This window comes from Macrobrachium nipponense, chromosome 8 (genome assembly GCF_015104395.2).
Source record: "Macrobrachium nipponense isolate FS-2020 chromosome 8, ASM1510439v2, whole genome shotgun sequence".
Classification (NCBI taxonomy): Eukaryota; Metazoa; Arthropoda; class Malacostraca; order Decapoda; family Palaemonidae; genus Macrobrachium; species Macrobrachium nipponense.
This window is the reverse complement of record NC_087203.1, coordinates 81,955,948-81,973,090: the sequence shown is the minus strand read 5'-3', so window position 1 is coordinate 81,973,090 and position 17,143 is coordinate 81,955,948. Positions and strand designations below refer to the sequence as shown.

The following is a 17,143-nucleotide window of genomic DNA, read 5'->3' as shown; positions in this document are numbered from 1 at the left end:
AATTAAAAAACAACACTGACATACGGATACTGTTAAAAGCATCGAAATATATTAGTTTAAGGACAAAAGGGGACACCAAATATGTTGACAAACGACAAAATAACAATGCATGACACTAATTACCGGTGGAGGAATAATTTTACAGATGCCCGACTGTTCGGCGATGGGCCGTATCTTGTTAATATAACCGAGGGCGTCCTGAAACTCTTCCCAGGTCGGCTTAAATACAGGAGCCTCGGGAGGAAATATAAACTGAAATTCCGGAGAAGTCATCGCGATGTTTTCACCAACAATGGTATACCACGTTACCGATGCCCGAGGGAGTCATATCCCAGAGAAGATTTTTTTTCTTAAAAGGCGAAGCGTGAAGTCGCGACAGTGTCGAGCGCTACCCGTCTACTTCGACCGTGTTTACTACTGATGATGATGATGTCCTGCTGGGGGAAGAGAAGTGACTCCCTCGCGCATTAATACTCGGCCGCATCACACACTTTCATTTTTTTCTATCTTCCTCTTTCTCTTTCTTTTTTCTGTCACATTTCTCGCAATATCTTGCAAACAAGCTAAGTTTCCGCGAGTATATTGTAAGATTATACATTTACATTAACGTGTTTACGATCTGGAAGTGTTTGTGCAAGTGGAAAACTGCGTTATATCTCTGCTCATGAAATCACTTCTGTCGTTGCGACAAAAAGCATAAAAAGTAGGTCCTTTAGATTTACTTTATCTTTTAAGGAAATTGGTTCGGCTTTTTATTTCTTGTACAGATAATCACTCTAGACATATTATATAACGCATTCTACCTTTTCTGCGTTGTCTGGGTATTTGTATGAGTGTTAGGTACGAAACATAATCATGCACAAGTAATATCGTAAAATTCAAGACTTTCACATGCTTTGACGATGAAATCTCTCACAGTTTACGTAATTCAAATACATATTAATAAAGTTACGCTATTCATTATGGATTAAGCCTATTTTTGCTGGAAACGTAACATGGCCTTGAAACAATTACTTATTATTTAATAGTAAGCATACCTAATCAACCTAAACTGTTTTTATTGTTATTATCTTGACTTCGAAGCGGCAATTGATGAATTGTCGATGTTATAAAATAAAAAATGTCCTTATCCTCAGCCACACGTATTTTGGCATTTACTTGCTAAACAGGTGCTTACATCTCTTGATGTGTTGTCGCGGCAGATTTAAAAATGGCCGCAACAGAAAGGTAAACAAACACATTTGTTGTGGAAACGGTATTCTCATTTGTAAAGTAGAAAATTTACCAAGTTATTTAGACCTATAAGATGGACAGATTCTGTGATTTTAATAGTAGGAAATTAAAGCAATTGTGTTATCAGGATGGTTGTTGGTAGTCAGCTTTGCAGGATGATGTAGACTAGGCTACCTTATGCCCAGGTACTAGGCGAGTTAGGTACTAGCTATACTACTATGTAGGTACCTAGGTAGCTAGTTGCGGAGGCTTAACCAGGTCAGCGTATCGTAGACGACTACGTCAGCGTAATCTTTATTGACATTTCCTGTCATATTGACGATCGAAAATATTTTCATGAAATACTAGGCTACTACCTAGCCTAGGTAGTAGGCAGTACCTAGGTAGCCTAGTAGCTAGTACCTACCTAGGTAGTAGTAACTTTTTCTAAATGCCCAGTCAACTTCCTACACAAAGGGGTAGCCTATTCCAGACCATGTGCTCGATGTTAAGCTAAGTGTTACTTGATGGGGATCAGTACAGCAAAGCTTTCCCCCTCAGGTCAGGGCTCAGTGCCCAAAGCCAGGTTAGGAAGGTAAGATCTGGTAAGGTGAAGGCAGAACACTCTAGAAAAGGTTAGCTTAAGGTTAATTTTTTTAGTTCGTAGCCAGAGCCAGACCACGTTTCTACTGGAAATTTAGGCTGCCCATAGCTACTAGGTAGTAGGGTAATTCTAAAGAATAGTTCTGCATGGACTGCAAGCAACGTAACCGCAGATACGTCATCCACTAGGGATTGGGGCGTCCAGTGTATTTCTCTTGTATAGTACTGGCCCCTGGGGGTTAATTACAGTCGTCCAAATAAATATTACTTAAAATTCTTGTTCAGGAGGTAAAACTGCACAGATAACCGCAACTGCCATAGTATAGGCTGCTGCGGAATAGTAGTCCGGTCAATTTCAATTTCCGATATCCAGTTTTACTTTGGGGCGAGGGTGCAAAACCCCATCAGCCAGGTCACGGTACTTTATCCAAAGTCAGGTTAGGAAGGTAAGGACGCGGTATTCAAGGAAAGGTTAGGTTTGGCCGTTTTCCACTGTTGGATTTCGCACACCTTCTCCTGTCACCCCACTCGGCATTCGCTCCTAGCTTTCCTCAAAGGTTAGGTAGTAGGCATCTCAGTGTATAGTAGAGCATCAAGAGTTAGGTATATTACAGCAGATGTGTGTATATTTTCTGCTGTGCACAATGGTATGGGAGGAAGTTAAGTCCAGGAGGCAAAGCCTCCAGTTCAGGTCATAACATGGTAGATACTGTAAGATTGAATAGGTTCACGGATTAGTGTCATGGATCTGTTTTCAAACAGGCTGCAGTGTGTGTAAATATTTTGCACTTACTGTATCATTTCTTCCCTTGCTACTTTCATTCAAGTGATTAAATTATGTATCAGTACTGGGTGTAACTTTGTCCTAGCCTAATATGTTAGTCACTTGCCACAAGCCATTCATATTTGGTACTGTGCATTCCTTTTACAAGGAAGCGGTAGAAATTTTACCAGCATGTTGGATTTTATTTTTTTCCTTATGTTATCAGGTTAGGCTTAATGACTCCCTTCCATAAAGATATGAAGAAGCTTTTTTTTCCTTATGTTATCAGGTTAAGCTTAATGACTCCCATCCAAAAAGATGTGAAGAATTTTTTTTCTATCTTATGATATCAGATTAGGCTTAATAACCTTTCCATAAAGATAAGAATCATAAGTCATACCCAATATATTTTCGTGCAGAAAGATTTTTTTTGCTTCCTTAAAATATTTTAAAAGTACCTGCTGTAATGGAGCACTGAAAGTGAGCTTTTGTCTTAAGTTAATTGCTAAACCCTTTTCTTTAGTCTGCCATCACAACAGTAATGGGTAGCAACTTTGAAATTAGACTCTTCAAAGAGAACTGGTGGACTGCATATGCAGTTTGTACTGTATTTAGTGAGAAGGTTACTGTAAGACTATTATACATGAGTGGGAATTTAATATTGGTATTTAGTTACGGTACTGTAATATGCATTTTAATTTTCAGACTTGCCAGTTCCCTCAGAAGGTTGCAGAAACCAAGACCCAATAATGTACACTACAGATGTACTGGAGACCATGTAAGTCATTATCTATATGGATTTCATTAGAAATATTATAACTTAGTTTCAAAGGGCATTTTCATTGTTTATATAAAAGTATAGTGCCAGTATATTGTCAGTACAAGCTTTAATCCGAGTGAAATCAATAAACTTCTTCAAAGGTAGCTTTTCAGTTCTCCCAAGCTTAAGCCTGTCCATACATTTTTTTTTTTATAATTTCTAGGAAATCAATGTTGACGAAGAGCTGGCTAAGCTGCAGCCCTCTGAACGGCTTTTGGATTACTACAGAGCCAAGATGACAAAGTTTGATAAGGACAATCGGGATATGCGGGATTTGATTGAAAAGTGAGGATGCACCCGGTTTGTAAATTTGTAGATTTGCATGGTGATGGTGTGATGGGGTCAGCTTGTTTTTCATAATATGATATAACAGTGAATATTACCCATTTGGCATTAGATCCAGAGGCAAAAACCTTCTAATTGATATTTTCATTTTGCACCGTTGTATCCAGAAATACTATACGTATACTATAGTCCGTTATCTCGGTGCACTTCTGTATATTCATAAGTCTGAAGTGTCCATCATATTAGAGGACAAGAGAAAAATCTTGTTATACTTAAATCATGAAACCAAAATCATAGAAATGCCAGTACCTCAACTAGCCATAGAAAATTGTTTTAACCTGCATGTGATCATGAAAACAACTGAGACAGCTTCCAACAACAACAATGAAAAAGATTGAACTGGGAACACTACCTGGTAGATGACACTGTAACTACTGTTTCTCCATGGCATCAACTTGCTTGTGTAACTTACCGTTGAAAATAAAGGCTGTGTCCAGCACAGCCAAGCTTAAAAGAGTCTTAAAAAACGTACGGTTAAAACCACTAAAAACTGATTCAGGTTCGGGAAAAGCCTATTTAAAATGGTACTGATAGTTTCCTTCACGGGTACATTAGTAAGCAAGGATTCTACATCAAAGCTGGTCATGAACAGGTCTGAATCTTGCAACAAAATCTTTTCTTTAAATTGACTAGAAATTTTTAAGGTGTAATTATTTGTTGTTAATGGCTCAAGCTAATTTGTAATTGGGGGCATTGTATGATGCAAGAATTGGTCATAAAGGAACACCTTCTTTATGAATATTCGGTAGCCCCTAGAGGATGCCATAAGACGAGCCCGTGACAAACAAATCTTGTTAAGTTTCATTATTGATAATATTTTCACTTGTTCCGATACAAATACAAACCATTGGTCCTTTAACAATAGGAATGTAACTTGCGGCAGCTGGAGCCGGTTTTAAGCTTCGAACAAGGGAGTTCGGTAGTTTTTACGCCTGAGTTCGCTCGGCGCCAGGACCGAGGCACGGAGCAGAAGACTGGTGAGAGCCGCTCAGGTGACTCTCGCCAGGCCAGCGGCCGCTCTTGCAGCGACCAGCTGGTAACTCGGGTTGACGTGACGGTCTCTGACCGGCCATGGGTTGAGGCTGGGAAGAGGTCCCCCCGACCTTTGGCGCCAGCCTTGGCTGGTACCAGCGGTTCGACGCGCCGCGAGGACGCGCACCGGTCTCACCGCGACAGTGATCTCTGCAGGTCCCCTGACCGCCACTCCCACAGGGACCGGGCAGATAGGGGGACTAGCAGCAGCTCATCTGACGCACGGGACCGAGGTCGCCGTGCTCAGTCGAGCCGCTCGCCACAGGTGAGCGGCGCGACCAGGCCTGCAGACCGATCCCAACCGCGGGTTGGTGATCGGCTGCAGCCCTCCAAGCACACTGGTTCTGCCAGTGAGCGAGAGGGGAGTGTCAGGTCTGCCTCTCCTATACCTTCAACTTCCTCGTGATACGCCGGGAAGAGTGAGGTATCCAGGAGTGATCGTGAGGGGCGCGCCCCTCGCGATCCCTTCACGACGCCGTACGCACCAGGCATGGTCCTAGGATCGGCCAGGATGTATGAGCAAGTGGCAGGAGGAGACCGAGAGGGGTCTGTCGCTGTTCCTCCTCCTGAAGGAGGAGGGTCTCGGGAGCTGCTCTTGTTGGAGGGACTGGACGGTCCTACTCCTCAAGACGCTGTCACTCCTGAGATCCAGAGGAACTTTGCCGAGGTCATTGCGCTGATTCGTCAGCACAACGGCCTTGGGTAAGGATCGCCGCTCCCACCATCCGAGCCCACGTCCCGGCTCGAGTCGTTTTAGGGCCCGAAGAGGGAACCCAAACCGACGGTGGGTCTGCCGCGGTCAGAGCTGGTTGACTCTGTCCTTGACCAAATGGAGTCTCTCGTTTCCGGACGAGAGGATTCGCTGAAATCAGGTAGGTCATCGAAGCTACTTCCTCCTCCTCTACAGCGTCAGCGGCGATTCTACGTGCCATCAGAAGATCCGATGCCGCCCAAACAGGTTAACCCGGAACTAGCAAGGCTAACTCCGGGTGTGTCCCTGCAGCAGCTCCTGTCGGAGAACCTCTGGTTCTCGCAGCAGGAGGCACTTGCCCTGGAATCAACTGCTATGGTGGCATTCCAGGCAGTCTCTTGGTTGGATCTGTGGTCCCTCACAGTATCCAAAGTCGCGGCCGACTCCGGGAGTTCTGCTCTCGAGGAAGACCCGGCTTTCAGGAGACTGTGCCAGTCTGGAGGTAGAGCCATCTCCTACCTCGCCCATCAGACGGCAAACCTGTGGGCCAACCTGGTGCTTCGTCGTAGGGACGCAGTCCTTACACGAGTAACCAGGGGGGCTGGGCGCGAGGCGGCACTCGGACTTCGCAACGGACCCATTAGGAGTTCCTCCTCTCTCTTTCCTGGAGAGATGGTGGACGCTGCGGTGGAGAGGCGGTGCACTGATGACAGTGACCGCCTTGTTCACCAGGCAGTCTCGAAGGCTTCTGGGCAGCCTCGAGCTACTGTGGCTAAACCAAAGAGTTTAGCTAGCGCTTCCTCGGCTGCTAAGACGGTTGCCCCGTCTAAGCCCCGAGGAAAGACTCCTGCTGCTTCAACTTCTGCTAAGGGAGGCCGACATCAGCCCTTCTCCCAGCCCTACTTTCTCCGAGGAGGTGCAAGGAAGAAGTTGAAGCGAGGTGGGAAACGCTAGGGACGGTGTTCCCCCTCACCTGCTGCCGGAAGTGGGGGGGTGCCTGGCGAGCCATTGGGCAACTTAGTAGCGCTATGGCGCCGAGACCTGGATAGTAGACGTCCTTCGGGAGGGATATCTACTACCCTTCGAATCTCGGCCACCCCTCACCTCCAACCCGGTCCATCTTCAAACCTACGTCCAAGGTTCATCAAAGGACATCGCTCTTCGACAGGAGATAAAGACCATGCTGACCAAACGAGCTGTAGAAATCGTCAAGGATCGGTCACCGGGCTTTTACAGCCGCCTTTTCCTGGTGGAAAAGGCCTCGGGGGGCTGGCGCCCGGTGATAGATCTCTCTCCCCTGAACCGATTTGTTCGCCAGACTCGGTTCACGATGGAGACGGCACGCTCCGTGCTCGACTCCATCATGGAGAACGATTTCATGCTTTCAGTGGATCTGAAGGACGCGTATTTTCAAATACCCGTCCATCAATCCTCCAGAAAGTACCTCCGCTTCATCTTCGACGGGACGGTGTACCAATTCAGGGCACTTTGCTTCGGTCTCTCAACCGCCCCACAGGTGTTCATGCGAGTGTTCACTCTGGTGTCTGCTTGGGCTCATTCGCACGGGATACATCTTCTGAGGTATCTCGACGATTGGTTAGTCTTGGCGAGCTCCCGCTCACGGTTGCTACAGGACAGGGATCGACTTCTGAAGTTTTGCCGCGATCAGGGGATCGTAGTAAACTTCGAGAAGTCCGATCTCGAACCCAAGCAGAAGATTAAGCACCTGGGTATGCTGATTGACACGGTAGCAGGGCAAGTCTTCCCCACGGACTTGCGGATCAGCAAATTCAGGGAGGCAGCCGGCCAGTTCCTGTCTCGGCAGGAACAGGCAGCTCAGCAATGGCAAGTTGTGATCGGCCACCTGTTGTCACTCGAGAAGTTAGTTCCTCACGGACGTCTTCACCTGCGGTCTCTCCAGTGGAGACTAAAGGAGAGTTGGTCACAGGCAACGGATCCACCTTACTTCCCCGTGTCCCTCACGGAGAAAGTGAGGCAGGACCTAGCTTGGTGGCTCGACAACAGGAACCCCTTAAGAGGAGTGCCTCTCCGCACTCCAACCCCCCCCCCCCCCCCCCCCCCCCCCCCTCCCCCCCCCCCCCCCCCCCCCCCCCTCCGGAGATGTTGCTGTTCTCAGATGCATCCACCGAGGGATGGGGCACACACCTGGAGGAGTTGCTGACTGCAGGTGAGTGGGATCATCACGACAAGCACCTTCACATCAATGTCCTGGAACTCAAGGCGGCGTTCTACGCTCTCCAAGAATTTCAGGACCGCTTGGTGGGACACTCAGTGGTGTTGACATGCGACAACACCACAGTAGTGGTATACGTCAACAAGCAGGGGGGCCTAGTGTCTCTCCCGCTACCCCAGTTGACCGTGCAGGTGCACGAGTGGGCCACGGCTCACTCAATAGAGCTGTCAGCATGCTACATTCTAGGCAAGAGGAATGTAGTAGCAGACAAGCTCAGCTGTCAGGATCAGGTGATAGGAACCGAATGGTCTCTACACCCAGATGTGGCAGAAAGGCTCTTCAACCTGTGGGGGCGTCCAGTTGTGGATCTGTTCACCACCCGGCACAACAGAAAACTCCAAGTTTTCTTTTCAGCCGTGCCGGACCCATGGGCAGCTGCAGAGGACGCTCTTCAACATCCATGAGACAACCTCTTCGTGTACGCCTTTCCTCCCTTCTGTCTGATTCGCAAGGTGATCAGCCGAGTGCTGGCCACCCCGAATCTCAGGATGATCCTAGTGGCTCCCAAACGACCACAGGCCGTTTGGTATCCGGACCTGCTGGCTCTGCTTGTGGAAGCACCGAGAGAGATGCCCCACTGGCGCAACCTTCTAGTCTCACGTAGAACGGTACCACCGAGCAGTCCAGTCCCTACAACTTCACGGCTGGCTGTTATCCACCATCTCCTGCGTCCGACAGTCCTCTGCAGCTGTGTACCAGGGGAAGTGGGCCATCCTCTGTGGTTGGTGTCGTAGACGGGGTCTATCTCCTCTCAGAGCCACTCTTCAGCAGGTAGTGGATTTCCTCGTTTTTCTTCGCCGAGAGAAGCTCCTCTCCGTCCCCACAGTCAAAGGATACAGAGCCGTCCTGGCCCTGGTCCTAAAGCTGAGGGGACTGGATATCTCGAATTCGTTTGAGATTTTCTTGCTTATGAGGAGCTTCGAAAGGTCTTGTCCACCCAGGGAACTCAGGCCCCCTGAGTAGGATGTGACTCTCGTCCTTAGGAGTTTGACTCTAAGACCATTCGAGCCACTCCGAGAGTCGTCAGATGGGGATCTGACCCTCAAGACCCTCTTCTTGCTGGGCCTGGCATCGGCGAAGAGAGTAGGGGAACTTCATGGTCTGTCTTTCAATGTAAAGCATTCCAGGGGATGGGGATCTGTGACGCTCAATTTCATCCCGAGCTTCGTAGCCAAGACTCAGAATCCGTCGATCCCTGACGACAGGTTCGAGTCTTTCACAATCCCCTCCCTAATGGATTCCACTGACAACGATGCGGATGAGATGCTGCTTTGTCCTGTGAGGGTGCTACGGTGCTATCTGAAGAGAACTCGACACCTCAGGCCTGAGTGTCGACGCCTCTTTGTTAGCACTGGGCTGACCAAGAAAGAAGTATCCAAGAACACACTTTCTTTCTGGCTGCGTGAGGTGATCAGGAGGGCGTACGAAACTGATGGTAGTGACGACATCCGTACCTTTCATCCGAGAGCCCATGAAGTCAGAGGTATTGGTCCTTCCCTTGCGTTCCGCAAGAACTTCTCCGTGGCGCAGGTCCTGAAGGCAGGTGTCTGGGCCAACCAGACTACCTTCACCTCCTTCTACCTACAGGATATTGCCCACAAGTCCTTGGATACTTTTTCCTTGGGACCTGTGGTGGCTGCTCAACACGTTGTGTAGCTTACCCAGCACCCGAGCAGGCAGAACAGCATCGATTCCTGGTGTGACTGTAAGAATGAATGAGTGAATGAGAGTGCGACTGGCTTCTCTTCCCCATCTTTCTCTCCCTCTACCTGTGGGCAGAGGGACACGGTCGTCACCACGCTGGAAAAGGAAAAGATGCAGGTAAGCTACTCGACCGAGCTCCAGCCTATCCCTTTCATTAGGGATAGGAGTATATATCCACCACTTCCTCCAACAAGGTGGGGGGAAGTGGATGCCAACTTGAGACAAACCCATAACTTTATGTTGCTTCTTGCAAACAGGAACAAGTTCTTGCTTGTTGTTACGAAGAGATACGCTTGCCTCTCCCTTAGTACTCGGTCCAGAGGTCTGACCATTGATCCTGCGGTGCACACCCCGATCAATCGGACAGAGGCTTGGATCCCTCCCTCGCTCTTACGACCAGGGAGGCATTCCAAGGTTGGGCAAACACCAGTCTGTTCACAAAAGACAGATTCCTCCCACCAAGAAGTGAGTCATCCTATTGTTAAAGGACCGAGGGTTTGTATTACATATCGGAACAAATGACAATTTGTTGAAAATTGCATTTTTCCTAACTACAGTGGTCCCCCTGTATTCGCGGGGGATGCTTACCAGACCCCCCCGTGAATAGTTAGAACCCGCGAATGTTTGGAACCCTTATAAAAATGCTAAAAACAGCCTATTTTGTTAGTTAAAACTTAAGAAAAACCCACTAAAAATTTTCATACATGGTTTTTTTAATAGTTTTATCACAAAAAGTGTATTTTATGATAAAATTCATCAAAAAAAACAGGAATTTTAGGATATTTACCATAGAAAAATACCGCGAATGCGCGAATTTTCCGCGAATAATGCAGGGAAACGTTCCCGAGAGAAATCCGCGAATGTGTGAGTCCGTGAATCTGGAGAACGCAAATACGGGGGGTCCACTGTATACAAACCTGAGGTCCTTTACATATAGTCCCACCTCATGCCACCCCTCACTCTGCATTTTTTTGCATGGGCCTAAAGCAAAAGTGATTCTTCACCTCCCAGGCACGCAGGGCGTGCACTGTCGGACAAGCAGTTAACTACCGTTCTCCCTTGTTCGAAGCTTACGACCGTTCCAGCTGCCGCTAGCTACTTCCTATTGTTAAAGGACCTCAGGTTTGTATAATTAGGAAGAATGCAATTTTCGACAAATTGTCATATTAGAAATCATTCGAAAATATATAAAACCTCCATTGAAAATAAGGACTTTACAGTTGTAGGACGAGCTTCCAACAGCCACGATTTGACAATCTTAGAATCGTTAATGATCAAACGACTCGTCCCCTTGTTAAACAGCCAAACCTCTGCTGGCACACTGTACCTCTTTTAGTTTTTTACCTTTTATCTCCAGTCTTGACATTGCCGCTGAGTAGGTTGGTCCAGTTTTACTTAACTTTTGAATATTTCTTATTATTATTATTTTTTTTTTTTTTACTTATTTTAATAATTTTTTGTCCTGTTTATTTTACGGTTTTTGTTTTTTAAAGGTGTATTTTTAGTCTTTTTAATATTTTAAGTTTGTAATCATTGTGCAACTTTTATTTTTAAATTTCAAATTCTTAGCTTTATTGTAATTTATTTTATGCTATCTATTTTGTACAGCCCTCAAAAATGTAATGAAGACATTGCGAAACATCGGGAATAAATTGACCCTTTTAGCAAGTCTTTATATCATCCTCATTGATGTATATCCGGCTGTGGCCACCGCTGTTTGGATATATATATATATTTATTTACTCCAAGGGTTAAATATAGACAAAGTAATAGATAATATGGTAAAGAGATAGATGCATTGATTGGTTTGATTTATTGACCAATATGCATGTGTATTTTGCATGCGTTATGAAGATTCATTTATCTATTGAGATTGATCCTTATTCGATTGTCAGCTTTCTCTATTTTGTATATGGTTAGGAGTTGTATTGGAAATGCATCTCTGCAATAATGCAGACAAAGTAACAGGGCAACCATGACAGCAGTGAAAAATATGTCTCAATCAATTACGAAGTGAATTCTTATAGTGCAAGTGCTGCTGTCGATAAACAACCCCACATCATTACGGTATTACCTGACATGCCAAGGATACTGTAAACAAATATGTACATTGGGAAAAATTAACTGTTATTATGGTCATTATGTCAAACCTCGCTATCCTTTTCATTATGAACTCTCCAATTATTTGCTAGTATTGAAAAATATCATGGAAAACAGTATTATTGGGGGAGAAATGAGAAAAATAGCGATAAATAGAGAGTGAGAGAAAGGGAGGGACGGAGGAAGGTGAAGGGACGGGGATGGCTGTCGTTCAAATCTGTAAACTACTCTTGCTGACTCATTCGACTTTGCCTTTAAAAGTGAAGAGAAATTGCCGTAACTAACACAGTTTGACAATGCACTGTTGCCAAAAATTTACAGGTGTCTTGTACACTTGTGTTAAAGTACCATTTCGATAAAGTAATTAGTTTGAAAGATATTTGTGAAAAACAATAACTCACAGTCCCTGAAATCCATAGTAGTCTTTGTTGGTGTTTATACATTCTACAACAGGTGATTGTTCACCTCATACTCTGTAAGTCTTTTTCTTGTTGAAGTACTAAATAATTTCTTACTTATCTTCATAGTACAGGCAGTCTCTGATTATCGGCTTAGGTTCCGTTCTGATGGCTTGATGATGAGCGAAAATCACAGATAAATGAAAATTGGCAATATTTAGCGATTATGGTGCTGTTAACTGGATTTTGGCTCCAATAACTGGTTAATGCTGCCTCTATTAGGTATGTATTGACGCTGATAACCAGAAATCGGTGCATTATGGCACCAAAAATCACTGATTTTTTATGGTAGACAGGCGCCACAAAACTGGATTGCTGATAACCGGGGACTCCCTACTCAGCATGCTAAGATTTGTATTATGAAGCCACATGATTTTTTTTTCAGGTATGGACAAATAAACAAGCCATCATTAACTGATGATGAACGTAAACAGATGGTGCGGGAACTTATTGAGCTCCGTTCTGCGTTATCTGATGTAAATATATTCATTCATGCAGAACGTCAACAAGTTTTACGCCTGTATGCTGAGAAAGAGCAACTACAGGTTTGTAACATAGAACTGCGCAGTATTGCAGTAAGCAAGGTACTTAATGATGCTAGTGGTTGTGGTATAATTTTGTTGTTGTTTTATGGTTTCAGCAAGTTATCTTCATCATTAACATTTTGTCATCAGATTATTCTTTTAACCCTTAACCCTTAAACGCCTATTGGACGTATTTTACATCGAGATAAATTGTCTGTTGGGTGCCAATTGGACGTATTTTATGTCGACATAGAAAAGTTTTTTTTATAAATTCGCGGAAAAATACTTATAAGCCTACCAAGCAAAAAACTTTTGAATCACGCGCCTTGGGGGATGCTGGGAGCTCACGGATCAAGGCGTTGTTTTGTTTACAATCGTTACGCAGGCGCGCAAGCACGAATTTCTTTCTTATTGCACTAAAAAGTATCAGTGACACATCTCAGAAATTATTTTGTTACTTTGACAATTTTTGCACCATTTTTAATTAGCCGTTACATGGAGTATTATATATGAAAATGTGTGCAATTTCATGTAGAATACAACCAAAAAATATTCATGATTGTTGCTTTTATCAGTTTTGAAATATTTTCATATAAATAACGATGTGCCAAAATTTCAACCTTCGGTCAACTTTGACTCTAACGAAATGGTCGAAAAACGCAATTGTAAGCTAAAACTCTTATATTCTAGTAATATTCAATCATTTACCTTCATTTTGCAACATATTGGAAGTCTCTAGCACAATATTTTGACTTATGGTAAATTCATGATAAAAACTTTTTCCTTACGTCGTGGTAACTCCTCCGAAAAAATCATACGTGCGATTCTCGTAATGTTTGGACCATTTTAAATTAGCCGTTACATAAAGTTTTATATATGGAAATGTGCACAATTTCATACACAATACAACTAAAAACAACCCATGGTTGTAGCTTTTATCAGTTTTGAAATATTTTCATATAAATAACGATAAAGTGCAAAAATTTCAACCTTCGGTCAACTTTGACTCTACCGAAATGGTCGAAAAATGCAATTGTAAGCTAAAACTCTTATATTCTAATAATATTCAAACATTTACCTTCATTTTGCAACAAATTGGAAGTCTCTAGCACAATATTTTGATTTATGGTGAATTTATAAAAAAAAAAAAAACATTTTCCTTACATCCGCGCGGTAACTCTTCCGAAAAAATCATACGTGCGATTCTTGTAATGTTTGCACCATTTTAAATTACCAGTTACATAAAGTTTTATATATGAAAATGTGTGCAATTTCATGTAGAATACAACTAAAAATAATTGAAGGTTATAGCTTTTCTCATTTTCAAAATATTTGCATATAAATCACAATAAACTAAAAAAAAAAAAAAAAAAAAAAAAAAGAAAAAAAACCACGTTCAGTCAAATTTGACTCTACCGAAATGGTCGAAAAACGCAATTGTAAGGTAAAACTCTTACAGTCTAGCAATATTCAGTCATTTATCTTCATTTTGTAATAAATTCGAAGTCTCTAGCACAATATTTAGATTTATGGTGAATTAAAAAAAAAACTTTCCTTCCCTCCGCGCGCGGATTCTCCCCCGCAAATCTCCGAAATGCGTATGTCGCATTATCATAATATTTTCTCCATTTCATATTAGGAATTTTGAAGAGTTTTATATATGAAAATGTGCGCAATTTTATGTAGAATACAAAAAAAATAATTGAAGGTTGTAGCTTTTCTCATTTTTGAAATATTTGCATATAAAAAAAGATATATATAAAAATTAGACATTCGGTCAACTTTAACTCGTCCGAAATGGTCAAAAACTGCAATTGTAAGCTAAATCTTTTACAGTATAATATTCAATCATTTATCTTCATTTTGAAAACAAATTGGGAAAGTCTCTAGAACAATATTTAGATTTATGGTGAATTTTTGAAAAAAACATTTTTTTACGTCTGCGTGTTACGAATTCATGCATCATTTTGTGATAATATTTTCTCTGTGTTGCTTTGATCGTTTTACAATGTGTTTTATACCAAAATTATCACAATTTAGTGTACAATACAACGAAAAAAATTAACTCGTTAGCTTTAACCGTTTTGCTCACAGCTCGATTTGAATGCAATTATATATGAAATTCTGTTTTCGCACTATCATATATCGCATTATTTATATATGATAATGATATTTTTTTTCATTTCTGATGGTTGCATACTAAACTTCAGGCAATGGCAAAAAAAGAGCCAAAAATGAACTCTTAATCTTGAAAACTAAGCGCGCTGTGATTTTTTGAAAAAAATATTTTTTCCGCTTCAGCGCTCACTCCGAGACCCCCTCGGCATATGGGAGACAATTTTTATTATACCCCTTAGGCGTTGAAGGGTTAATGGATGGACATCATCATATGAGTATCTATAACAGGTTTAGAGTAGTACAGTGAAACTGGATTCTCGGACTCATGTATTCGCAGATTTCTCTTTCAAACATATACCCTTATTATTCACAGAAAATTCGCCTATCACGGTATTTTTCAATTTGAAATATCCACAAATTCCTGGTTTTTTTTATCAATTTCATCCTAAAATGCACTTTTTGTGATAAAACTACTAAAAAAAGGTATATGTAAACATTTTTAGTGGGTTTTTCTTGAGTTTGAACTAACAAAATAGGTACATAGTTTGTTCCGATACGAAATACAAACCATCGGTCCTTTAACAATAGGAAGGTAACTAGCGGCAGCTGGAATGGTCGTAAGCTTCGAACAAGGGAGTTCGGTAGTTAACTGTTTGTCTGACAGTGCGCGCGCCGCGCGACTGGGAGATGAAGAACCACTTTTGCTTTCAGCCGCGTTGGTGGAGGACGTGTTCGTCATCGCTCTCTGCCTGCTTCATTGTCGTATGGTTTGGTTGTGTGTTGTTTCTTCAACTTGGTTTGTCAGTGTAGTGAAAGTGTATTGTAAGTACGTGACTTTCCTTATTACTTTTTATTACATTGATTATGGATTCTCGTGCAATGGAGCTATCCCCGCGCCCCCCCATCAGCCGCAGAGTTTGCCCTGGTGTGGAGGGCCGCAAGTGTGGGGTCTTTCGCTCTTTCCCCGAGATAGATCCTCATGTCCTTTGTGCGGGGGCGTGAATGCTCTCGGACCGAGCCATGTAATTTTGTGTGAATTGGTCGGAGGTGCAGTGGGTGCTGTACGAGGGTAGGAGGAAGCTTAGACCTGCCAAGAAGTTGTCAGAAAGCTCTCCAGCGACTCCCTTGGTTACGGACACTTCCTCTTCTTTCCTGCCCCTGGCTCAGCTCCCGCGTATGGCGCCTTCCCCTTTTGGGGGAAGGTTTCTCTGTCCTTCTCTTCGCCCGATCTATCGAGCTTAGAGTAGGGCATGAGGTGCCCTGACGTGCAGTTGTATTTGGGGTCTTCCATTCGCTCGGGGTGGGGCTCGCTCGCCGCCAGGACCAGGGCACGGAGCCCAAGGCTGGTGAGAGCCGCTCAGGTGACTCTCTCCAGGCCAGCGATCACTCTCGTAGCGACCAGCTGGTTACCAGGGTTGCCGTGACGGTCCCAAACCGGCCACGGGCTGAGGCTGGTAAGAGGTCCCCTCAATCGCAGCCACAGCGGTTCAATGCGCTGTGAGAACAGGCACCGGTCCCACCGCGACATTGGTCTCTGCAGGTCCCCTGACCGCCGCTCCCACCGGGACCGGACGGATAGGGGGACCAGCAGCAGCTCCTCTGACGCACGGGACCGGGGCTGCTGTTCTCGGTCCAGCCGCTTGCTCCAGGGGATCGGCACGACCAGGCCTGCAGCTCGATTGCCACCGCGGGTTGGCGATCGCCTGCAGCCCCCCAAGCTCACCGGTTCTGCCGGTGAGCGAGGGGGGAGCGTCAGGTCTTCCTCTCCTGTTCCTTCAACTTCCTCGGGTTACACCGGGAAGGGTGAGACAACAAGGAGTGATTGTCGCGCCCCTCACGATCCTGCCACGACACCCTACGTGCCAGGCACGGTCCTCGGATTGACCAGGTCGTATGCGCAAGTGGCAGGAGGAGACCGGGAGGGGTCTGTCGCTGTTACTCCTTCTGAAGGAGGAGAGTCTCGGGAGCCGTTCTTGCTGGAGGGGCTTGACGGTCCTACTCCTCAAGATGCGGTCACTCCTGAGATCCAGAGGAATTTTGCTGAGGTCATTGCGCTGATTCATCAGCACAACGACCTCGGGAAGGATCTCCGCTCACACCTTCTGAGCCCACGTCCCGGCTCGAGTTGTTCTGGGGGCCTAAAAAAGGAACCCATGGTGACGTTGGGTCTGCCGCGATCGCAACTGGCTGACTCAGTGCTAGGCTAGGTGAACTCACTCATCTCCAGACAGGAGGGTTCGCTTCAGTCTGGCAGGTCGTCCAGCTACTTCCTCCTCCTCTACTTACGACCATCCAGCTGCCGCTAGTTACCTTTCTATTGTAAAAGGACCTCAGGTTTGTATGGTTATGAAAAATGCAATTTTGGACAAATTGTCATTTTACAAAATAAAATAAATTATTAGAAAAAACATGTATGACTTGGTAAAATTTACTAGTGACTTGGAAAAAGGGCCTGCACAGGGTTGTAAATATTCATTGTTCCTACACAATATACAAACCCTCGGCCCCTCACATTAGTA

The 17,143-nt window shown here is 44.5% G+C and overlaps 2 protein-coding genes across 7 annotated transcripts in view; one reads left to right on the top strand and one right to left on the bottom strand.

Moving 5' to 3' along the window:
* The window catches only part of LOC135222886 (lysine-specific demethylase 5C-like), a 59,679-nt gene extending 59,234 nt beyond the window's left edge, over positions 1-445 (bottom strand). Inside the window, exon 1 of one of the 2 annotated variants that reach the window (XM_064261252.1) lies at positions 124-445. In XM_064261252.1, coding sequence (XP_064117322.1) covers positions 124-273 — 150 coding nt within the window. In that variant the 5' untranslated portion in view covers positions 274-445. The remainder of the gene's footprint in view (positions 1-123) is intronic. The other variant, XM_064261251.1, reaches the window with a different exon arrangement.
* A 53-nt stretch (positions 446-498) lies between these two features.
* LOC135222887 (coiled-coil domain-containing protein 77-like) overlaps positions 499-17,143 on the top strand; it is a 343,870-nt gene continuing 327,225 nt past the window's right edge. For 2 of the 5 annotated variants that reach the window (XM_064261255.1, XM_064261253.1), the window contains exons 1-4: positions 1,636-1,807; positions 3,284-3,356; positions 3,562-3,683; positions 12,368-12,527. In XM_064261255.1, coding sequence (XP_064117325.1) covers positions 1,740-1,807; positions 3,284-3,356; positions 3,562-3,683; positions 12,368-12,527 — 423 coding nt within the window. In that variant the 5' untranslated portion in view covers positions 1,636-1,739. Of the gene's footprint in view, positions 704-836; positions 1,228-1,286; positions 1,332-1,635; positions 1,808-3,283; positions 3,357-3,561; positions 3,684-12,367; positions 12,528-17,143 lie in introns of those variants that run through there. The other 3 variants (XM_064261256.1, XM_064261254.1, XM_064261257.1) reach the window with 3 other exon arrangements.